At 46.4% G+C, this 25,092-nt stretch overlaps 1 protein-coding gene across 1 annotated transcript in view; it reads right to left on the bottom strand.

Moving 5' to 3' along the window:
• The window catches only part of GPAT2 (glycerol-3-phosphate acyltransferase 2, mitochondrial), a 61,791-nt gene that overhangs the window by 11,259 nt on the left and 25,440 nt on the right, over positions 1-25,092 (bottom strand). The window contains exons 8-15 of the mRNA XM_054998205.1: positions 23,311-23,520; positions 21,432-21,542; positions 19,730-19,815; positions 18,708-18,826; positions 8,321-8,391; positions 7,086-7,347; positions 4,995-5,143; positions 3,917-3,994 (exon numbers count right to left, since the gene is read on the bottom strand). Of these exons, the coding sequence (XP_054854180.1) occupies positions 3,917-3,994; positions 4,995-5,143; positions 7,086-7,347; positions 8,321-8,391; positions 18,708-18,826; positions 19,730-19,815; positions 21,432-21,542; positions 23,311-23,520 (1,086 nt within the window). The remainder of the gene's footprint in view (positions 1-3,916; positions 3,995-4,994; positions 5,144-7,085; positions 7,348-8,320; positions 8,392-18,707; positions 18,827-19,729; positions 19,816-21,431; positions 21,543-23,310; positions 23,521-25,092) is intronic.

Here is a 25,092-nt window from a genome sequence, read left to right as displayed (position 1 = left end):
AAACCACATCTGCAATTGTCGCATGAACAGTCTGGCGAATGGAACCACGGCCGTAGTAGAGGCCAAACACCCCAATAGAATCTGGATAAAATGAGCGGACTGAAAACGGCAGCGCTTCAGCCTAAGGACCATACCCTTAATCCTGGCCGCCCTGTCTGAGGGCAGAAAGCCAGCATTCTTGATCCCATCCAAGACTACCCCTATAAATTGTACAGACCGTACAGGGGTCAATTTTGACTTCTTTTGATTAACGAAAAGACCTAGTCTAAGGCATAAATCTAAAGTCAGGGATACTTGGGCAGCCACGTCAGCGGCAGAACCACCGACCAGGAGCCAGTCATCTAGGTACGGGAAGATTCGACAGCCCTGTAACCTCAGATGGGCCACCACCACAGCTATACACTTCGTAAAGACCCTAGGAGCAGTGGCCAAACCAAAGGGTAAAACCCGATACTGGTAAATTTTACCATCATAAGTAAAACGTAAGTACTTCTTGTGTTCAGGAAAAATGGAGATATGGAAATAAGCGTCCTTCAAATCAAGGACCGCAAACCAGGAGTGCCTAGGTAAAAGGGTCAGAACCATTTGCAAAGTGACCATTTTGAATTTTCGAACTTTTATCAGCTTATTAAGGGCCCGTAGATCCAAGATGGGTCTAAGACCACCATCCTTCTTTTCCACCAGAAATAGGTTAGAGTAAAACCCGAAGGGGGCAGACTCATGGGGCACCTCCTCAATTTCACCCTTCTGAATCAAGGTTGTCAATTCAGTTAAGATCTCCGCATGCGGAGGCCCTGAAGAAAAGACAGGGAGATGCAGGTAAGGTAAACTCACGAATTCAATTTTATAACCATACTGAACAATATCAGAAACCCAAACATCGGAACCGATGGACAGCCACTCCCTCCAGTAAGCACAAAGCCTGAACCCAAACATAGGCTCAGGTCCCTGTAATTGTCAAAATTGTTTCTGGGAGTGGGGGGCATCCTTAGCCTGTTGTTGCTGAGAACCATGCTTGGGACGGTGACCTTGTCTGCGCCTGGAAAAGGACTGTTGAGGGCTCTGGTAACTCCTCTGAGACTGATACGAATACCCCTGATAAGGCTGGTACCGATATGATCTGCCCCGCTGAGAAGATCTGAAGTAAGGTCTGGCGGGATGCTGAGGAGCCTGGTGCAGAACGCCATAGGACCGTGCCGTGAGACGATCCGTTCTCTTTTTCGACAGATATTCATCTGTCTTCTCAGAAAAAAGGAGCGTCCCTTTAAAAGGTAAGTCCTCTACTTTGTTCCTCGTCTCAGGCGGGAGAGCAGTCGTGCGGAGCCACGCAAATCGCCGCAAAACCACTGAAGAGAGCAAGGAACGTGCAGACGTATCAGACAAACTCCTGCTCGTATTAATCTGGTGTCTCGAGAGGCGGGTGGCCTCCTCTTGGATGACACGCAGGAGGGTCTGCTGGTCTTCAGGGAGTTTGGGAAGGAAAGCCGCCACTTTCTTCCACAGGAAGAGCTGGTAAGCCGACATCATAGCCGCATAGTTAGCCACTTTGATGGCGAAAGCAGCAGAGGTGTACAATTTCCTCCCCAGAGTATCGATCTTTCTACTGTCTTTGTCAGTAGGAGCCGACATGGAACCTTGTTTGCCTCTTGCCTGCATCTCCTCAGTGACTAAGGAGGAAGGAGGCGGATGGATCGTCAAGAAAGGATGGTTTTCGTCCTTCGTACGATAAAGGCCTTCCACTTTCCGGTTAGTGGCGGGGATAGAAGCAGGCTTGACATTGAGCTTCTTCCACAACTCCACAAAACCGCCGATCAGCGGAAAGGCTACGGAAGGGGTGGAACCCAAGTAGATATGCTGGTAGATCTTATCAGTAAATTTCGACTCCGTAGAGGTCGTTTCCAAATCCAGTGCTTTAGCCATTCGCTGAAGCAATTCATTATAGGCCCTGAAGTCGTCCGTCGGCGAAGGTTCTTCCGCTGGGCCAAGTTCAGCATCAGGTGAATCCGAAGGAGGGGACTCATAACTCCTTGGTCGGTTCCGATGGTAGCCAACCTCAGAAAGGTGTGGTGTTCCACGCGAGTCGTCATAGGATCGGATCCGAAAGGAAGGGGACATCGAGTCCCTTCGAAAAGAGCGGTCCGATCGGAGCGGACTATCCCCCATGTAGTACGAGGCCGCCCGGCCCTCACTGCTGTATCGCTCCCTCGATCGGCTCCGAGTCGGGTACGGGCTGTATCGACGGTCTGATCCACTCCGATAACTCCGACCCGATCTGATGGACCCGGATTCATGGGAGGTCGAACGCGGACGTCCCGTAGGGGTCGGGGGCTTCTCTACCGGAACCGGGTCCTCCTGGGAAGAGGTCAAGGCAGGAACCGGGTCGGGATCCTTACGCCTCTTTTCCGGTGGGTTGGAACCGAGTGCACCCGAAGGGGTCGGTAATGGAGAGGAGAGTAACTGCTCCAGAACCGCCTTGTCCCTCTTGGAAGAGTGTTTTCTCTTTTTCTTCCTCTTGTCAGAGTCGGGCGGAGCGGATGGTTCTCCAGCTGTCTCCGAAGCGACCGCACCCTGAGACGGTGGAGGCGTCGGTCTCGACACTGAGGGCGTTCGACTCCGGGACGCAGCTCGATCCAAGGCTGGCGCAGCAGATGAAGTCGAGGGTGGTCGGCTCCGAGGGACCTTCGGAACCGATGGTGCTGGTTCCGACGCGCTCCGAACCGAAGAGGACGAACGATCTCTCGGTCTCGACTCCGAATGACTCGGGGAAGGCAGGGTGCGAGGGGTCCTCGAGCTAACGGTTTCGATCGGTCGAGGAGTAGATCCGGGTGCAGCAGGTGGGGGTGCCTTCGCCGGAGGATCCACAACAGACATAGCACGTTGCCAAAGTGAAGCATGCAAACGGTCCGCCCTCTCCGCCCTGGCCTTCGAAGTGAAGGCACGGCAATGCTTGCAGGCCTGGGTATTATGGGTTTCCCCGAGGCAATAAAGGCAATTAGAATGGCCGTCTGACCTGGTCATCTTTCGATTACAGGAGACGCATCGTTTGAAGAGAGCAGTATCCGACATCGCGAACGAGTAGAAGAGCCAAACCTCATCTATCGGCGGCGAAAAGGAAACTGAGGGTATGTGTGGGGCGCTCCGCCTTCTATAGTCCATTTAGGCGGGAAAATGGCCGCGCATGCGCGGTGGAAGGCGAGAGCGCCCCCTGGTGGGCTTGAGCTATAAAAATCTCCGATATCGGCAGGCCTGCGCGTGCGCAGTCCCATGTGGGACTGCACAGGAAGACCGTGGATGAACCCACAGTTTTCAGTGCGGCGAAGAAGATAGGGCATAATCTGCCACAGCTGTTAGGCCTCAACGAATAATGACCAAATTATGGACTGGGATACCGAAATTAAAATGTGTGTATTTTTAAATAAGTACACTTATTAAATCAGTCTCTAGTGGACTCAGATGCTGCTCACTGCATCTCCACAGGTCCCTGTTCTGGTCTTGCCTTCTTCCGTTTTCTGTTTTGAAGGTGGGAGGGACTGTTGCCTCTTGGATAATTCAATCCATCCCAAACCATGGATGCAGCAGAATCTCTAAGACTGCTGCGTGGGGTGCCTCTCCGCAGGCTCTGCTCTAGGCTCCTCTCCCTCCAGGCACTTCAGTGCTGTGCAGACACACAGGGTGAGATCCTGAGGATGTCATCCTTTTGCAGAAAACCACCTTTTTTCAGATGCAAGAGCATGCCCCTGGTTTTAATTCATGGGGGAGAAAGTATTTCTTTGCTCTCTGACACTTGGGAAATGCTGGCCTCGCTATCACTGCAAAGTCTTCCTGAGCTGAGATGGTGTGAAGCTAAAACGCCATGGTGGAAATGCTTTTCTCACAGGGCTCACTCCCCCCTTCCCCAAGGAATGGCTTTCCCTACCTCTTCGGCGACCAACAAGCCATCCTGGATCAACTTGTCCACAACAACCTGGCAGTAGTAATACACAGACTGGCACGGCTGGGAGAAAGCAAATAAACTTAGCAGAGGCAGGAAAGGGACTTGCCATCCAGCCCAACACAGGACTGGTTCACAAAACAGGCACCAATTGTATTCAAGATGACTGGACTGACTTTCTAGAACGTTTCGATGATCTAGCAATCCTTCCATTTTGACAACTCTTAAGTGTTTTCACACAAGACACAATCCAACCACAGCTAAACACTTTGAGATTACATTTATCTAGATGAGAGAAATTTTACCATTGAAATCTTCAGCGTTTAAGAGTGCTTAACTTTGATTGGATCTTGCCCCACAATATTTTGGTCTCTGTTTACTGTATACAGTTTCTGAGATCATACATGCATGTAACATTACTTGATTAGGTGCAGTTTGACTGTGAATCAACTACGCTGAAGAGCACTGCATCTGATGCAGCATCACTGAACCACAGAGTTGGAAGGAGTCTTATGGGCCATCTAGTCTAACCTGTTGCTCAACTCCGGAAATCTTCCATCCTCAAAATGTGACTTTCCAGCATCTGGTTGAAGACTGCCAGGGAGAGAGAACCCTAATTCTTCCCTAATTCATTCTATGAAAGCTTTATCAGTGTTGTAGTATCTGCAGTGACTCATTCACACATACAATCACACTGTGGGTTGCAGACATCAAATCGCGTGTGTGAAACCAGGCCCGTACTTCTTTTCCGAGGCAGCCCACATGCTGCTGGAGGTGCAGGTGAACAGGGTGTCGTGAGCCATCTGACCCAGGTAACTGACTAGCAAGGAGTTTTGTTAACCTCTCCCTTGCAATCCCCCCTCCTCTCTCTTTGGGGCCCAGTAGCTTTCCTTTGCCTACCCTTACCAAGTCTATTTGCACTGGCAAGCGAGCTCTCTCTGCTGGCTCAGGGTGATTTGTGGGGATCCAACAGGTAAGCAGGGGTTGGTCTACCCAGTCTTTCAGTTCTCGCATTTCAAAATCTGTCAGAGATAAAAGACACAAATAACACTGGTCTTCCCACCTGGCGCAGGACGACGTCTCTGGGCAGCAACTGGACTAGCAAGACAGTCTTGTTGTGAAGCTCCTCCTGGTCCAGGACAGCATCCCTGAGCTGCTCCAGGCTTCCCAAGTAGGGAAGGAGCTCTGCCAGTAGGGCATTAATAGCACAGGCTGCAGAGAAACACAAGGCAACTGTGTAATCCACACTCGTTATGAACACTAATCACAAGTATTCAGAACTGTGTTTGTGTAGTTCTTTGTCTTTTGTCTCATGTGTTATCTTTTCCCTCCCTAGGTTATTTCCCTCTCTGTGCAAACATGGACTGTATGCTCCTCAGGGCAGAGACCAATGTTTTAGCTTATGTTACTTTGTTCCATGAAGGTCACTGATGTGGCATAAGTTAGAAGCTAAAAGGCTTGTAAACAGTCACCTGCTTGATGACCAATGGCAAGTAAGAAGTGCCTCCAGCCAATCAGGCACAGAAGACTGACAAAATATTATTTCGTTTGTTTCTTTGAGGCTGCAGACAATTATTGCGAAAGGCATGTTTGGATAGGCTAGTGAAAAAAAATGCAGGCCAGTAACTTTTGTGGGCTTATTTGCAAGGATGAGATACAGCCCTACTTTCTTCAGCTCTCACATTCTTTCCAAAATTTCGAATTGCTCCCCTGAAGGCACAACCACTTAACACCTTGCCCAAAAATGTGCAGCTCTAGAACATCAATCCCAGCCCAAGCATCACAGACAAGAGGCCTTCTGAACTAATGACACAATTCCTGCACGGGGTGTAAGAGGTCCAAGGTTCAAATCCTGGACTGCCCCATGAATTGAGGAAATAAATAATTGGGTAGAGATATCATATGTCTCAGTAACAGATCATTCTTTTGTACAGTGAGGGTTCCCAGTTCAATCCCTGGCATACTCGGGGACAAGGGCATGGAAAGGTTTCCGCCTGAGAGCTCAGTACCAGCTGGAGTAGACCATACCGGGCTTGACGGACCAATGGCCAGGCTGACCCCAGATAATGAACAAGCCAAAGAGTGAGCTGTGCTGGGGTATAAAGCATCATAGAGGTATACCCATCAAAACAGAGGATGCAAACAGGAAACGTGACAAAAAAGCAACCCCCTACTAATAATCCATCAAAAATATGGTAAATTAGCACAAAAAATCCTGCAAGCAATAAAACGGCATCAAACCTCCAGATGTTAAATACATAGAATAAGATGATCCTCCTAGTTGCTGACTTTTTCATCCTGTCTCTTACTCATGACAAATGGAGGTTTGATACTGTTTGCTATTCAGTTCAAGTACCTTTCCCGTTTTGTCAATGTGCTTGCCCACGTCCTCTGTTTCAGCAAGTGTTATCAGAAAATATTATGCAGAGTTACAGTACAAGGCAGAGCTTCATCTGCTCATCTTCTTCCACCCAATTTTACAAACATCTAAAGTAGCAGACCCACCCAATAGCAAACAACATGCAAAAATATATCCGCAGTCGAGCCACCAACCACACCCCCTTGGAGGAATAGCCCCAGCTCTTGATACCTTCTCGACTCCCACCAAACAGCCTGCAACATTCTACAGGCATGAACCCCACCCCCAGAAGTACCAAGTTCTCCAGAGGAGCCACCAGGATGTACTGGAAGCAGGAGGAACAAGAATTTAGACACTGGCACCAAAAGGGGCAGCAGAGACAGCACCAGGATGCTCTCAAGTCGGGCCTTTGCCACAGGCCCAAAGAAGCCAGCTGAGCCCGCCCAGAGCTACCACCACTTGGCTAAGAGTCTACCCCTTGTGAGGAAGGCAAGTATGGGGATTGCAAGGGATTTTTATTCCTTTTCATAGCTGTCGCTTCCAACCCTTCCTCTTTGGGGCACCTTTTAGCAGACAAGGTGAAGGGACCGGAACAGCAGAAGACTGGAAAGGCACTGACAGTTTCTTGCATGGGGGCTGTAAAAATCCCACAGCTGACCTTGAGGGAAGAGGATGAGGCTCGGAGTACTGGATGCCTTGGGCCACGGTGGTGGAGGGAGCAGCGTGAGGCGTTCTGAGGAACGGCTGCTCCCTCCCTTCTGTGGTGCTACCTGCCCGGCCTTCACTCACACTCACCCCCAACAGCTTCTTGTATGAAGACAGGCAGGAGAGCAGCGCTGTGCTGGCTCAGCTCTGTCACAGCAGCCTCGGTCCTCCTAGGAGCCACCAGGACATCCCCCAGGGAGAGGCGGTGGAGGGAGACACAGTGCCGCAGCAGGAAAAGGGTGTGCAGCACCACATTCCGCACTTGCCCAGAGAACCCCACGTCATAGTTGCGCAGCAGAATTTCCTCGGTGAGCCAGACGAAGTCCTGCATCAGCTGTGACAGGAAGACTCCCTGGCCAAGGGGACAGGGAGGAGAGAACCAGGAGAATTAAGGAGGGTTGTCAGCAGCAGGAAGGAGAAACTCCATTAAGAATACCCCCAAATCCCCCAGAACTGAAAGTGTGAGCAGAGATATCCTGCAAGCTTTTCTTAACTGCTTATTTTTACGAAAGGTGTGATCCCACCCTAAGCTTTAAACGCACACAGTGTTTATTAATTCTACGCCTCTCCAATCATGTTCAGTTCTGGATGCTGCAGCAGTGTGGGCAGCTGCCCATCTTCCCAGCTGCCTGAGAACCAGTTTATTCCAGAATGCCAGGCTCCAATCCCAGCTCAGCTGCAGAGCAGCAACTGTGCAGGTCATCCGTTCACACATTATGTGGCCACAGATGCAGGCTTACCACTGACAGGACAACTGAAAGGGACAATCCTATTCACTCAACAAGTGTACCTATACAGTACATGTGCTTGCAAGTGTGTATTTAATTGTATTCATATTCTATTTGTATGGATACACGTAACACTATGGTATGTGGAAATGTCCCTTACTTGACCTCAATTACTCCATCTATAAAATGGACTTAAAGGGTTTTAGAAAGGATAAATGAAGCACATATTTGTTTATTTACAAGACTTTTACCCTGCCTTTCTGCCCTCATACGGCCACAAAAGGGGCCAATAAATTAAAACATACAAATTAAAATCTCATCTGAAAAATCATTAAAACCAGCACATAAACGCATCATTAAAGTAATTTAAAGCCAGAGTTTAAAATGAATATATTACCACCCCACCCCAAAACCTACTCCTTGAAGTCTCAGAGGCAGGCAGAGTCTGGAATCTTGCACCAGCCTCTCATAACTGCCAGAGTGATCCTTCAAAGGCCCTGACATCTCACCAAGAAGCCCATGCTAGAAAACTGCTTCTACTATTAACACCTGTAAGGGAGAGAGATCTAGATCCTCATGCCCCATTTTCATGCTTACCTCTCGGTGCTTGTGCAACAGAAGCGCAGAGGTAATTCCCACAGCCATGATGGCAGAACAAGATACAGCAGCTAAAGAAAATGAAAGGGAGGGGGTATCTCTTAGGAATCTAGGAAGTAGTATGTTCAACTTTGGAAAAAACAGTGGACTCAGAAGACAACAGAACAGAGCTAGGCAAAATTTTGCATTTCCAGACAACTGTATCTAATCAGCCAGGATCTTGGCATCTTGGTGGCTGTGTGGGTAGAGATCCCTTGCTCTCATCAGTAGGCTGCAGTCCTAAAACAGTACACAGACCACCTTTTCTACAAAAGAGAAAACACGCCTGTCTAACTACTATATTAAATAACAGAGATGCAAAAACAGATAAGGCTTACATGAACTCTGCACTTAAAACATATATATATATATATGCAATTCAAATTTTGTAACATAATTCATCTGAACTGAGCATACTGGCGTGAGTTCCTTTTCATATTTTGTTCTGCATTTTAAAAATGATTCACATACATATCCTCACCTACATAAAATCAGGGTAGGAGAGGGATGCTTAGGAAGCTGAATTTTGGAGCCAAGACAGGACCCTGAGCCTTCTGTACTCCTTCAACTATGCAGCATACACATACAACCCTAAGCTGTAACCCTAACTGCCTTCTGTGAACTCACATCGTAAGTCAGGTGAAGCAATGACAACCAGGGGGTGGAGGCTAGCTGGTGGAAGTGGGGGGAGAATCTGACTGGATCATGCAGGCAGAGATAAATGGAGGCTGTGAGACAGATGAAGATTAAAACCGAGCACAGTGGGAGCCCTGGCTAGTAGGGAGGAACTTGAAAGGGCCGCTTCCTCCTTGGGAAAAGTTCATGGCTCAGATATGAGGCCTTTCATTGCCTGCTAATTGTCCCTGTTGTCCTGTTGCCTAGATCTCCTCTGACCTTGTGTCCAAATGGCAGGACCAAGAGGGGAGCATGTGGGGAGGGCATGGCCCTTGAGGGCTTCAAAGGGTCAGACAGAAAGAGAATGAGATCAGTGGTGGAGCCCTCAGGCTGCTCGTAACATTTAGAAAACTGCAAAGCACAAAGCAACGCAACTATCCTTTGTTAAAGGTCACCTGCAAAGAGAACACAGAGCTAAAGCTTGGGCCACTTTGTTGTTGTTATTAACTGCAGATTCCAAAGGGAACCTTCGTATAATTTTCTTCCACTGTTTGTTTCTTCAGCACAGTTACATTAAACCTTTAAATCACCATTATGCTACAGTTATATGATGGAACAACATGAGCTAGAAACCTGAGCAAAAAGGAAGCTCAGCTGGGTTAGTCCAATGATGAATCCAGTTTCTGACAACTGGCAGATGCATCCAGGAAGCCCATGAAGGGCTTCCCTTTTTTTGTTTCCAGCAGCTGGTTCTCCAAAATACCGTCCCTAACTACAGAGGTTCTGTGTAGCTATCACTGCTAATAGTTAACTTTCAAGAATATTTCTACTCCTTTTGGAACAAATCATATAATGGATGTTGCCACACCTTATGGCAGAGTTAGTTATGCATTTCAAGTTGTATGAGAGTTTCAGGTGGGTAGCCATGTTGGTCTGTAGCAGCAGCACAAGATTCAAGTCCAGTAGCACCTTAAAGACCAACAGGGATTTCCAGGGTGTAAACAAGCTTTCAATAGTTAAAACTCCTTTTGTATGATATGGGCCTTAGGAGAAAACACTTTTTTTCCTCTTGGCCTAGAAGTCAACCTCCCTCACAAAAGCTGAGATAACAGGGTAAACAGCCAGGCCAGTAACCACGGGGCCTGCTCCACTAAGCTCTGGAGAGGATATCATCCCCCAAATTCAGGTTAATCAAACAGACAGCTCTTCTTCAAGCTCTTTCTGCCATGCACAGCACTACCCTGGAAGCCACCATCATTCAAGACAGTTTGCAAAGCAGATCTATTTTACAAGATCTCCAAATCAGGAGCCATTAAGGGTAGATTTATTCAAAGGTTATGGAGGCCCTTGCTCCTGGTGGGGCTAATAGTACGGCTGCTTCCCATTTGAACGAACAAACTCAGGCTAGGTATGAAGGGGAGCATTTGCATGGGAAAGCAAAGTATATGAAGACACAAGCAGGGGGGGGGGAGCCTGCTTTTTCCTCCCTTAGGAAAAATTTTGGATACATTAAAAAAAACCTATAAAATAGTTTTCTCTTTTGGAATGAATGAAATGCTTTTTAGAACAAGGTTTTACTCAGAATATTTATGTAAGAATGGTAATTTCTGTAGACATGTAAAATAAAAGTGACTAATTTTGTCCATAATTGGTATACTATAATGTATATGAAGATGATGGTTGTTGTGGGTTTTCCGGGCTGAAGATGCATTCATGGTTTTCAGGGTTTTAAAGATTAACTCCATGTCATATAGTGCTGTTTCTACTGTGACTGTAAGAGACTTTTTGTCTACTTGTTTACCACAAAATTAGTTTTCTATTTTAAACTTATTTTTTCTGATCTATCACTCAGATGGCAAAATATAACACGTGGCAAAGATATAATCGGATACGCAGTTGCTTGTAATTTTACTTGTAGAAAACTATGATATTCATACTTTTAAATTTCCAAAATATTCCAAGTAGTACAATTTTATATGCTAAGTTATAAAGTGTTTCACATTGTTGAAGCAGTTAAATAAGTTTAGGGATGATAAGTAATAAGTACTGTGCATTTTTACCTTGAAAGAACTAAACATTATCTCCGTTGCTTCAAAATTTCCAGAAATTTTGTATCTTAGGAAAGAACCCATGTAATTGGCCCTACTCCAGGGGTTCTCACGCCCAAAATGTCACTGCAGCGGCACTGGACTTGAAGCCTACAATCATATAAACACACGAAGCAGCCTTATACTGGTCCATCAAGGTCAGTACTGTCTACTCGGAGTCAAGCTACAAGTGACGAATTACACGTGCCTGGCAAGTGAACAGACTCACATGTATTCCTCCCTATTCACTTGCCATTCACTTGCTCTCCACTTGATCAAGTGGAGCGCAAGTGAATAGCAAGTGAACAGGGAGGAATACACGTGAGTCTGTTCACTTGCCAGGCAAGTGTAATTTGTCGCTTGTAGCTTGGCTCTCAGACTGGCAGTGGATCTCCAGGGTCTTATAGACAGAGGTCTTTCATATCACCTACTGCCTGGTCTTTTTAAATGGAGATGCTAGGGATTGAACCTGGCACCTTCTGCATACCAAGCAGATGTTCTAACATTGAGCCATGGCCCCACTTCATTTAGCATCCTTTGCAACTTACCTGTGGAACGTTCTACCCTATTTTAAAATATAAAAAACCCCACCTTCCTGTCCATGGGTTCTACCAGCTATCTATAACTTTGCTGGATTTGTGAGCGCCTTTTCAGAAGTATGCTGACATGGACTTTAGACAGCCTAGTTGGAACTTAACACTTCTGATCTGTCCATAATCCTGGTCCCTTGCTATCTGGTTTTAGTTCTCTGGCGAGTAGGAAGGGTAGTGAGGGAAGTTTAGTGCACGGCAGGCAAGCAGAACAGTGTGCTGATGCTCCCCGCTAAACAGGATCGTCCAAGTTGGTGTTTCTGTGCACCATATTTCCACTTCCCACCAGTCCTTGCATCAACTCACTCTTTGGGAGGGCTTACTGATTCTGTATAAGTGGGGATCTTGTTTGCATAAGCTCTTCCGTTTTCTGGGGCTGGACCTGCCTGCTAGACAGCTGGGGGCAAAACTTGTAGCTGCTAGCAGACAGGTGGAGACCCACAACTGAAGGTGACAGAGACAGCATCAGATCACTCCTCCCATCTCTGACAGGCAGCCCAATTTGCACTATAGATTAGGAGGGCATGGAGGCAGAGGCTAGCCAAACTACGTCTTGCTGACAAACAGGAACAGCTGTGTGTATGCATGCAAAAGAAGGAAATGTGTGGTTCACACCAGCACCTGCAGTCAGGTTCCAGGGGTAGCTGGACAGAGGCAGAGGTAAAAGGCACTACATCTTTTTTCCCAGCCAGGCACACTGTTGAAGCAAGTTATCTCCCCCCCCACCCCACACACACAACAAAAGGCAGAGTCAAATGGAATCAGATACGAGAGCTTTTTAGTAAAGAAGGATCTGGGCTCTCTCTCCATTTGAGAGATGAGCAAGGCTTAAATTTCTGAGATCTCAGCCTTGACATCTAAGGTTTTCATGTGAAATTTTTAAAAGCCCCATAATACATCACAAATGCACCTGCCCCAGCTGCTATAAGCATTGGAGGAGAGACAGGCAACCACCTATTCACATATGGGGGCACAATTTTAACTGAAAATGACACGCTTGGGTCAAGGGAAAGCAGGGTTGCACTTACCTGTAACTGCTGTTCATTGAGATCTTCTGTGCAGGAACATACGGGACTGCACATGCACAGGCCTGCCGATCGATTGGTAGGTTCTCTAGCTAAAGTTTCCTCTAGGGGGCATCTGCCCCCTCCCAGAGCGCAGGCATGGCTTGTTTCCTGCCAAAGCAGCTCACTGTCTGGAAGGAGTGATGCTCTCAATCCTTAGTTTCTCCTTAGCTGTTGGAATCTCCAGGTAAGTAGTGAAGAGCACACAGTGGGGCTGGAGGGAGGGTATGTGTGCCTGCACAGAGGACCTCAATGAACAACAGTTACAGGTAAATGCAACCCTGTTTTCATTTTTGGTTTTCTGTGCAGTCCCACACGGGACATTAACAAGCCACTTACCCATGGAGAAGGGATGCACTCTTCATAAGAAAAGAGTTTGCAGGACCCTTTGACCCATGGCTGCTTCCCTCCTGTTATGTACATCTGGGGCGTAATGCCTGATGAAAGCATCAGCTGATGTCCATGTCACAGCTCTACGAATGTCTTGTAGAGGAACACCTTTAAGAAGGGCTATTGAAGACACCTGTGACCTGGTGGAATGGGCATGGACTTCCGACAAGGTAAGCTAGTTTGCTCATAGCACATCCGAATAACCTGAACTACCCATCAAGCAATGGTTTGAGAAGTAGCCTTTCTTCCCTTATTTAGACTCGCATAACAAACAAAAAGTTGGACGTCCAACCTGAAAGATGCCATACAGCTTAAGTAAAAGAGTATAGCCCTCCTTACGTCCAAAGTATGGAGTGTCTTCTCCGCCACAGGTGTGGGAGAAGGGAAAAATATAAGCTGTATTAACTTGTGTGAGGTATGGAATTTGGAAACTATCTTTGCTAGAAATTCCAAACTGGGTCTCAGCACCACTTTTTCTGCAGGGATCTTAAGGAAAGGAGAATCCATGCGCAGTACTGACAATTCACTTTCTCTTCTGGAAGAAGTGATAATCACCAGGAATGCCACTTTAATTGGAACGACAACACATTCCTCTTGCGTTTGTCAGAACTGCTTCCAACTTTGCCTTAGGTCATTGCTCCCAGCCGCTGAGACACTTTGTCTTGGTTTATGAGTGGGCTTGCGCGTCTGTTATTGCCCTTGACCATCAGATGTTGAGCAATTATGAGGATACTGAGGTTGGTAGGGTTGGCATCAGGAGTAGCGACCTCTATGCAGTTGCTGTTGCTGCTGTCTGTAGAAGGGTCAAGAACCTGATGGCAGAGAAGATGGCAATACTCCCTAGGATTGTACAATCTGCTGTTTCTTCTACTTTTGGAATAGATACTCATCTGTTTTTGCAGAGAATAATGTCTCGCCCTCGAAGGTAAATCTTCCACCCAGCTTCTCAACTCAATAGGTAGGGCAGTGGACCAGAGCCATACATGCCTTCAACGAACTACACCCAATGCTACAGCCTTGGTGGAAGAGTCGGCCATGTGCCTTCCGGCATTTATTTGCTGTTTAGAGAGCCTAATTACCTTGACTAGAACTTTCTGGTCCTCTGGCAGATGGTTGTTATACACCATCATCTTATTCCAAAGGAGTATCTGATAAGTCCCCATAATAGCAGCATAATTAGCGGTTTTTATGTTGAGGACTGCAGATGTATAAACTTTTCGTCCCAGTCTACCCAGCTTCTCTCTCTCCCTGTTGGCAGGCATAGAATGGTGGCCTTGCCTGTGCCTTGACTGCATCTCCTTGGTAACCAACGATGGCTGAGGGTGGGTGAAAAGAAAGAGATATTTGTCTTCCTTTGTCTTACAAAGCCCTTCAGCCTTCTTGGATGTAGGGGGAATAGAAGCTGGCTTATCACGTAATGTAGAAGTCAAATCTACGAACCCTTTGATAATGAGAAACACAATGTTGGCTGGGTTTTTCAAATAGAGGTGTTGCAGGTGGGTCTTGGTTCAGAAGAAGCCACATCTACGTCCAAGGATTTTGCCATTTGGAGCATCTGGTGATGGTTCAGATGATAAGACTTGGATTCCACTTCCCCAGGTAGGTCTGATTCAGGCAGATGAAAAGCCATGATTTTGGAATCGAGTGTTGTCAATGGCGCACCCTTCATTGTGCAACATCAGATGCGGCTCCCACAGATTCTGCTATGTAATGTTCACAATTACTGAACCTTACTAAAGGTAGAGGCACTCCCTGGTACCATGCTGGGAAACTGCGTGCACAGCAGCTCTAGTGTGAAATCTGTCCATGCCCTCAGTAGGCCAGGTACAAGGATTCCCAGGGCAAGGTTCCTTCCTCCTTCAAAAAACAAGCTGAGCAGGAACCTGAGAGAGGGGAAGGGGTACGTGAGGTCTCCACTATCTCTAGTCTCAACATCTATGACCTGCATTCTATGAAAACTCCTCCTATGCTTCGAGTGTTTCAATTTAGATTTGGCCTTTTCCTGGATGGTTCCAAGGATTCTAGTCAGCCCTTCTGCTCCCTCAGATCTATGCCTGATTGAAATTGGAACTGAGTGCGGATCCGTAAAGGCAGGTGTTATAAATGGTTCATACTGTCCAATCTGATAGCTTTCTAGACTCGGAGCATTGTTGGATCCGAGAAGCTGTTGAAGCCGATGGGTTTGGAGTACTCAAAACTCACTGGTGTTAACGGATCTGTGATGTTGCTTGTTCTGATGGACTCGAGGTACCAGAGGCTGACTGACAAATCCGAGATGGATTCAGATCCAGTGAGCTCAGTGCACTTGAGGTCAAAATGATGCTTTCGGATTTCAGATGGCGTGGTCGGATCTGGAGGACTCGGTGGTGTCGGATCCGGTCAGTCGGCAAGCTCCGTGAGTGCAGAAGACTTAGCCAATTTAGCAGATGGGCTAGTCACAGCCAACAATGCCTGTTCCCACAAAGTAGCCTTGAGCCTGGTGGCTCTTTCTGCTTTAGCCTTAGGGATGAAGCTGTGGCAGTGTTTGCACAACTTAACATTATGCCCTTCTCCCAAACTGACGAAGCAAAGAGAATGCCCATCAATCTTCACCACTTTTGCATTGCACTGAGTGCATTTTTAAAATAAGGCCTTTTCAGCCATTCTGACCATCTCTCTGTCTTCTTTTGTCGAAGTGAAGAATGGATACTGATGGAAAGACGCCATGAAGAACCTCTCTAACCGGCAGCACAAGATGAACTGAGGGTTAGGGGCGTCACTCCTTCCAGAGACAGGACTGTTTTGGTGAAAAAAAGGTTGCGCTTGCATTCTGGGAGGGCGCAGTTGCCCCCTAGAGGAAATTTTAGCTACAGAACTACTGATTGTCAGGCCTGCACATGCGCAATCCCATGTGGGACTGCAGAGAAGACCAAAAATGAACTAAGCCCTGCTCATCCTGCATGTTACCTGGTACTTCTGCCCTTTTTCTCTCTGCCAGCTCGAATGCCAGAAGTCAGCAGCACTAGGAGAAAAATACTGAAAGCACCATACCAGAGGAAAGTATTACATGGGAAAAGAGGCTCTGAGTTTTGTTCTCACCTCCTATACCCTGAATAAGCTCTAAGTTGCCCTTTCTACTTCTCCTCAACCCCATATCCAGAAAAATTGTTTTCCACGACTGGGAGGTTTTTGTTTCCAGGTATTATCTTGCTTTGCTTTTGAGTTTAGTGTTTCAGAAGTGTTCCCAATCTCTTCTCACTATTATCTTAGGTAAAGGTAAAGGTAGTACCCTGTGCAAGCACCGAGTCATTGCTGACCCATAGGGGGACGTCGTATCACGACTATTATTCTTATAGCTTTAATTTTAAAATTTAAATAAGTATATTAATACATTGCATAGTTATTTATTATTAAATAAAGATATTATTTATTTAAAATGGAATATGTTGCATTTTATCAACCTCATGAGCTGCTTTTTGGACTCCACTGAAGAAACTGGATATAGATCTAATATAATTAACTGACATTAGGCCCACTGGAAAAAAATGGACTTCACAAGCAAGGAATGATAATATGTTCACACCCTGCAGGGAACAGGAACACTCATAAGATTATGTTTGCAGGGGTGCCTTGATAGCCCAACTTGATCACAAGCAGGCCTGTTTCTACTGATTGCTTCTCTCCCCCCCCCCCCCGAAAGAAACATGCCTCAGTAAGGAAGGCTTTCCTAGGCAAAGTTCTTTTCTTTCTAGATTATTCTTTTTTAAAGCATGCTTATGAGCCATTTGCAAAAAGTCACGCAGCCTGTGCATTAGCACAGACAGAGCAGTTCAGGTATTATACTAAAATAACCGATAATTGGAAAGTTACATCCACAGTCAGGGAGAAGAGCAATAAACTAAAAAACACACCTCGACACGTGAGGCACATCATTTATGTAACTAAGAAGGCTGTACCTGCAGCTCAGAGCAACCTGGTATATTTTCTGCTTGGTAGAACATTTTGGCTACCAGAGATACAGACCAAAGGAGCTTCTCCCTTGAGCAGGGAGTAACGAATTCGCTTGTCAGGGCCAGCATTAATAATAATGCTCAACCGTCTCCTGAGCTCAAAGTTGGCTAAAAGGCAGAAGATTGCTCCTGAAGTCATGCTGTGAAGGGCTCCTCAAATACCTCCCAAGCGTTTCGTGATTAACTCCCAGACCTTCTTCTGAGCTGGGAAATGAAGATGTCATTGACCTACGGAAAGGGCTTTTTTTCTGGGAAAAAAGGTGGTGGAACTCAGTGGGTTGCCCTCAGAGAAAATGGTCACATGGCTGGTGGCCCCACCCCCTGATCTCCAGACAGAGGGGAGTTTAGATTGCCCTCCGCGCCGCTCAGCAGCGCGGAGGGCCATCTACACTCCCCTCTGTCTGGAGATCAGGGGGCGGGGCCACCAGCCATGTGACCATTTTCAAGAGGTTCCGGAACTCCGTTCCCCCGTGTTCCCCCTGAAAAAAAAGCCCTGCCTACGGATACTCTGAGCTGTTCAAAAACTCAGGGAGACAGATTCTATCCCTCCCTCCACATCAGGGAAGGCTCTGGTCATGGCAACCACAAATACCAGGGAGGACCATTTCTTTTAACTGTGTGTTTCTTTGATTTATGACAGTTTTACCAAACACAGCTGTTTAGCTCAGAATTCATGCTTCAAAGTCACAAAGACACCTCTGTGGTTGCTGCCAGTTAATGTTCAAAGCCTATGCCATATTTGCAGCCATACTGCTTTCTTGATGCATCTGGAGCAGAAGGAACCTCATGTGAGAACAAGTGGTTCGCAATGTAGGCGTCTGTATACAAGGACATCTGTGGCCCTGACAAAAAAGAAAAAAAAACACTGTCTTTGCTTTGCCAAGTGCAATGCAGACAGGAACACAGATGGTGCATGGACAAAATGAGCAGTACTTAACAGCCAGCCCCGTGGCCTAAGGAATCCAAAACCAAAGATGCTCAAGATAATCTGCCAAGGCTGGGTGAGACAGAGTACCCTTGCTTCATCCTCCACCTCCTGTTTTCCCCGCAGGAAATTGCAATAATATGAATAATGTGCAATGACTGTAAGATTTTTAGAGCCAGCAGCTCTTACCTAGAAAATTTAATGCCTCTGGGCAGACTGGGTGTCACCCAGACACCCCAACCCAAGAAATTTTCCTGTTCTCGAGGTGGGGAGACCTATCCTTTGTGTTTGTGCACAAGTCACTGTTCCGGGCCAGTCTGCCAACTGGAGACACAAAAGGCCTGTGTTGGGAGCAAGTACTAGTTCTGCTGCATCTCTGCAATGGGAGCAATTGATCCAATCCCATCTGACACAAAGTTGGAGCAGAATTATCAGCCCAGAACAGAAAGAGGAAAGGCCCAAGTAGTAAACCAAGCAGACACACAAAAATCATGCAGACACATATCAATCAGCCTTGTCTGTGGTTGATTTATCTTGGGGCTCATGGGAAACTTTTACTTATTTGATCAATTTGATTTTTGGGGTGGCACAACAATAGGTCTTTCACAGCACACAGTGTGGGGATTACCAGCTCAGGCACTCACTCCTTCCAAAGAAAAGGTATCAAGTCAGATGAATTAGCACCTACTGCTCAGAGAATGGAGGCTCAAATTGTCCACTAAGGTTTGCTGCTTCACGTTCAGCGCTACAGCACCATAGGAGCCTGATGACCGATATTCCAATTTCTCACAATCCAGGATTGTGGGGCTAGAAGAGGCAGAAATTTAAAAAAAAAACAGCATGATAAGGAGAATTTTTTTCCCCTTGTCTGTGTCCCTATCCTTTCTCCTCCAGCTATGGCCCATTATCTCCCAGACATAAAGAAAAGCCCTCTGAGGGCATAGACTGTATCTTTCTCTCCATCACATTTTACCCTTCCTCCAAGAAGCTCAAGGCAGTTGATATAATTCTCCCCTCCTGTTGAGGACTCTTTCATTATGTAATAACCAAATGCTGTCAAATCACCATCAGTACATGGCAACTGCCCCATAATGTTTTCAGAGCAAGGGAGGAACAGAGTTGGTTTGTCATTGCCTCCCTATGCACAGCAGCCCTGGTCTTCCCTGATGGTCCACCATCCAAGTACTAACCATGACTGACCCCACTTAGCTTCCAAGCTTGAGCTAGTCTGGGCTATTCGGCTGCTACTCTCACTATACCCTTGAATTAATATACAGCAAGATGCTGCTCAGCAGAAAGCATATTTTAGATTTCTTGCTCCAAAACGTCTATTTGTGAACTGGCATTTCTTGCAAGCTCATGCATGCAGTTTTCAAATGAAACTTGAAAGGTGACATGTGCGATTTTGTGATTCTGTTGGATGTGGAAGTCTGTAAAGATAATTAATACCTCTCACATTCTCCAAAATATTGAATAAACCAAACAGGACTATTTATACTATCTGGACCATGTCTTTCACAAGGAGGGAACCATGCATCTCTAAGGACACGGCATACAAAGCTTTGAGACTGAGATGGAAGAACACTGTGCCTGCTCTCAACTTTACTTTCACTCCAGTGGATGGTTTCTGTTTTAGCCACATTTTCATAGAGCCAAGTAAAAAAAATGTGTGGACAGCAGCTCAGCACCCCTGATTTAGAGCATAGTTACCATTTGCCAAGTATTTCTGGTAGAAGCAGTTCCTCCAGGTATTTTCCTGAACAGCTCTGTCTGAAGGCACTATTTGCTATATACTCCTAGGAATAAAAGAACATAAGCTGTTTAAAACACGGCCAGCTCTGTTTGAGAGAGAGAAGGCTCTTTTCTTGTTTCTACAACGCTGAACAATCTCTACAGGCAGGTAACGCCCCATTTATTAATGGGGAAGGAACAAAGCCCTCAACATCCTGAGAAGGAATAGAATACTGATAATCCTCAGACGCAGGATTCTGGAAAGAGAACCCTCAAAAACCAAGGTGTCCCATGCTAATGGAGTTTGATTGGCACCTCAATTTCAAATTACACACAAGCACTAGGGAGGCAACCAATGCCAGGCAAACAGGGTTTGCCCATGGACATGTTCTGGTACAGCAACACTCCTTAAATCCAAATGGTGGCTTTTAAATTTAGTATTAAAATGCAAGGCTGTGGGATACACTGGTTAATCTTTTCTTTTAAAGCTCCATTGTCAGAAATACATTAGCCAAAATTGCAGCTTACCACAGACCATGCAGAATCTCAGGTCAGAATTCCTATCCCAGGGACGCCCAGCTACTAAACAGTATACCTCAAAAGATGGCATTTGAGTGGGGAGATCCTTCAGTAGGTCTCTGCTAATGGAAGGCATTTCCAGCAGCAAAATGGGACTTTCCTCACTTCCCGTCTCCCTTTGTAGCCCAAATGCTCCCCCCAAATGCTGTTCCTAGGAACAGGAAACCATCACAAATAAGCATGAGGGGCAAGATGGGAGTCTACAGTGGGACAGAGGGACCAGTGAAAGTCCTCCTCTTACTTCAGCAGAAATTTACTGTGAGATCCAAACCAAGGATAGGAAAAAATTAAGTAGAACATATACTTCTTACAGCTCATGCCAACCAAAGCCATCATATTTAACGACGCTACAGGCCAGGGAGTGCAGCAATTGCCTTTTGCTTAGTTTAGGGTGTCTGCTGAAGAGCAAGTGAACTCACATTGAGACATATGTAAACCTCACTACACTTAGTCCTGTGGTCCAAATGAAAACCCCATCATTCCCAGATTCCACTTGGCCACACCCCCAGAGCTCTACCCCATTTAAAAAACCTATCCCCTAAAACCAGGGACGCTGTATGCTGAAGTTCTTGAGTGCAGAATTTAGCTTTCCTAGAATCTCAGCTCTCATTTAAAAGAAAACAGTAACTTTCCCAGGTTGACTTGCAAGTATTTACTGAAATCTCAGGAAAAAAAGAAGGGCAAAGCTTAATGCCTCGATTTACATAATTTCTAAAAGATCACAGAATTTTTAGGTGCTGAATTTTGATTTTCTTTTTCCCTCATGCACACAGCCCTGTCCAAGATTCAGGTACGCTAGTCAGTCTCTAAAATGAAGCAAGCGCCTTCTTGCGCTAGTACTTCCATTTGTGCAAGATCAATGGCCTCAGTGAGCCCATGTGCAAATGGAAATGCTAGCACAAGAGGATACATGCTCCACAAAAGAGATTATCTATTGCGCATGGAACTTGTTTATCCACTGTATAGATGATACAGGATCCATTTTTCATCAAAAGCACAGGTTGGCTCATAATCTTTGGCATCCTAACACGGAGATTACGGTAATGCGAATTACTTATTCCCATGATTCCGAGGTTCAGCACCTCAGGCTGATACACAATACCTGCAAAGAGAAGGGCTGAGCAAAATCCACCCGAACACAGCCCAGCCCTTGACAAGCAGCTTGGCAGATGCTCCAGAGCAACATCCAGAGACTACGGGCCTGGTTGGGGTTCTGGGAAGACAAAGAGAGTGTTCAGACTTTACAGGCTGCTAGAAGCCATTTGTGCTGTCTTAATTGCTACAGCTCACTTGTTTAATGAGCCATGCCATCTTGCTCTGAGGGATACGGGACACCAGAGGCAGGGCACAAAGCAACACAAAGATATTTTGTTTTGCTTCCCCAGCTGAAGAGCCGTATGGATTGTTGCAAGGGTAAAATGGGAGAGAGGAGAATGATCAAAGCCACTTTGTGTCCCCTTACACTTAGCAGAAAGGTGAAGTATAAATGAACTAAATTAAATAAATACATTTCCCAGAGGAAAGGGCCATCACACTTAATGCTACAGGAGTTCGTAGGCCTCTCTAGCGCTGTGTGTGTCATCTGTGAATGTTGAACTTAGTACATTTTATTCCAATCTCCCTCAAAGGTCAGCATATTTACAGTGCTACCCTAAGCAGAGTTACACTCTTCTAAACCATCTGAAGTCAATGGATTCAGAAGGATGGCACAGCGCTCGGGATGGCACTGCTAGTCTCCTTGTAATAACGTCAAGAGGCCTAAGAGATAGCCAAAACCTCTTGGTGAGCTTTCTGGCCAGGCTCGTATATGCAACCAGGTCTCCCCAGTCCAAGAACCAATACATTAACACCCTATTATGTTGCATTACACTGACTAGACTTCCTTTTGTATTCTTAAGTAGAAAGCAGGCAAGTGCCATCTTTAAATCAAACACACATTCCATGTCAGGTTATCTCCCAGTTACAGATACAGGAAGACAAGCCATACGTTTAAATAGACTTGTGAGGAAAAGCTCTTAAGTAACCTGCGTGACCATGGTCTTGGGAACCATAGTTTTTTGTGAAAGTATTGAGAATTCCCCAGTGAAGCTTTCTGTTCTAAGTGCCTACACCCTGAACGGAACTTCCAAAATGTACTATCAGTCATGTGGCACAGAGATCTTTTGATACATGCAAAGACCCGACCGACACAGAGGAAAGGGAGGAAGAGTGCTTCCGAAATCAAAGGGAACTTGTTCTAGGCCTGAACATAGATAATGCATTGCCCAAACTCCAAAATTCGTTCCTCTGCCCCCCGCCTTCTCTCAACTACTAAATACATCAAGCAGGTGACAATGCCTTTCCACATTTTACTGACAGGCATATTACTCACAGGAAAGCAGGGGGTCTTCCCAGCAACTCATAAGCCAAACCCCGCAAGTCCAAATATAGTGCTTCAAATAAGGACCCAACAACCTCATGCAGCAGCAAGTTCCCCAGACTGAAGGAAGACAGTGTATCCGAGAACTCTGTATCAGTGAGTACCAAAACTACAGTTACACTTTTCTTTGGTATGAACCCAGGTCCAACTAACAAACGAGGTCTGAGTTCTGTGCTTGGAACTTGACTCCCAGAAACATGGGAGGCTGCTGGTATATTCTGTATTCAGGTGGGTGATGGTGAAAATCAACATAGGGGCGTGACTCCACAATCTCCCCCTCCCAAATCTGCAGTACAATTTACTGGAGGTGCATAGCTTGTGCCCGTCAGGTGCCATGTACCTGGCAGGGACTGGATGTCCCTAATCACAGCTTCCCTCATTCCCTTGCTCCCCGCAAACATGTATCAACTGGCTATAACTACAGTTAATCTTCAAGTGAATACAGAACCAAAGTTGCTGGAAGTTAAAATATGTTCTACTTTAACCCATAATTCCATTCTTGTCTCATAATTAACTGATGTAGGTTTTCCTGGATTCTTCTGGAAATAAGCACAGTTCTTACCACTTGTCCCCTACAAATTGAAATAGGGGCCACATCATAGGAGAGTCCCACAGGCACCATTATGACATCCGGGACAATTCCTGTTTGTAAAGCACTGAACACCAGGGCTAGCCACTCCCTACCACAGGCAGAGAGTTGTGGTACACCAGAGAAGGGCTCTTCCAGGAAGATCAACAATTGTTGCCTGCTCAGGAGCAGATCCTCAAGATACTGTAGAGGATACAGGGGAAACTTTGTGAGAGTACAGTAAAAGAAAACATAAGGCAGGATCCAACTTTTCTACAGATAAACAAGCACTAGGTAGGGAGGGTGAGAAAAACAGGGCTGCGCCTACCTGTAACTGTTGTTCATTGAAGTCTTCTGTGCAGGAACACACGGGTCTGCACATCTGCAGGCCGACTGGTAGGATTGTATAGCTTTAAGGCTACAAAAGGGGTGCCTGTCCTGTCCCAGATCACCTATGTGGCTGTTTCTTGCCCACATTGCTCAAACTCTGGAAAGGGCAGTGTCCCATTCCCACAAGTCTCCATTACATGTATCAACGGAGAGCTCACAGTGGGCTTCGAGGCAGGGTATATGTGCCTGCACAGAAGACTTCAATGATCAACCGTTATAAGTAAGTGCAACCCTGTTTGCATTTTCAGTCTTCTATGAAGTTCCACACAGGAGTCTAGCAAGCTACTCACCACAGGAGGCAGGATGATGCTCTTCACGGAAAAAGAGACTGCGGAACTATTTGCCCCACTGTGTTGTCTCTCCTGGTGCTGACATCTACAGCATAGTGCTTCGTAAAGGTGTCTACAGATGACCATGCTGGACACTGGTGGGAGCAAGAACCCTGGTGTCCAGAGTGTTTATGGCTCCTATGTCCTTGCTCCGAGTGGTGAACACTCAGGAAGGAGAGCATGATCTGACCGAAAGCATCTTGGGAAACTCAATAATTTCCAGATCCTCATTCATTATCTCTGGATCCACAGGCTTCAGACAGGAGGTGTTATGTTTTTTATGCTTGCTCTTCAGCCTTAGATTCTTGGCTGGTGGCTCTGATGCGCTACGGGAGGAGGCACTGGTGCTGGATGAATCTGACCGTCCCAGCTGAATGTCCTGTGATGCACCTCGCATTGGAGTTGAAGATGAATCTCAAGTCATTGACTCCGATGGTTCCCTCAATCTTGATTGGAGTTGGATCCAACTCGACACTGGATAAAAGGGTCCCAAGGTGGCTCGGATCTGAAATCACCAGATCCAGGTGAGTCAGATGCCGTTTTTCCATCCACTCTGTCAGGGCAGATATCTTTGCTGCCAAGCTACCGGAGCAGGATAAGTCCTATTCCCACAGTATTGTTTTTAGTTGGGTAGTTCTTTCTGCCTTAGCTTTTGGGGTAAATACCTGGCAGTGTTTTCATGACCCTACGTTATGGCCTTCTCTAAGGCATACAAGACAGAATGAGTGCCCACCCATCTCGGTCATTCTCATGCCACATTCTGAGAGCTTCTTATACAAGGCTTTATCAGCCATAATAAAAACTATTTCCTTTTCCTTACAGGCGCAGAAGGTGAAGATTGGCTCGAGGAACAAGACTCCCTGAGCTACGAGCCTGCTAAACATGATCCTCTCAGTGCAGTGGCAGAAGAGGAACTGAGGGAACTAGAGTGCCAGCTGGCTGAGCGGGAAACAGCCACACAGGTGCTCCAGGAGGGGACAGGTGCTCCCTTTGCAACTTTAAAGCTATACAATCCGACTGGTCCGATGGCTGCACATGCGATCACATGTCGGACTGC

Source organism: Eublepharis macularius, chromosome 14 (assembly GCF_028583425.1).
Source record: "Eublepharis macularius isolate TG4126 chromosome 14, MPM_Emac_v1.0, whole genome shotgun sequence".
NCBI lineage: Eukaryota > Metazoa > Chordata > Lepidosauria > Squamata > Eublepharidae > Eublepharis > Eublepharis macularius.
Note: the sequence above shows the minus strand (reverse complement) of the source record. Positions and strands in the feature narration are given on the sequence as shown.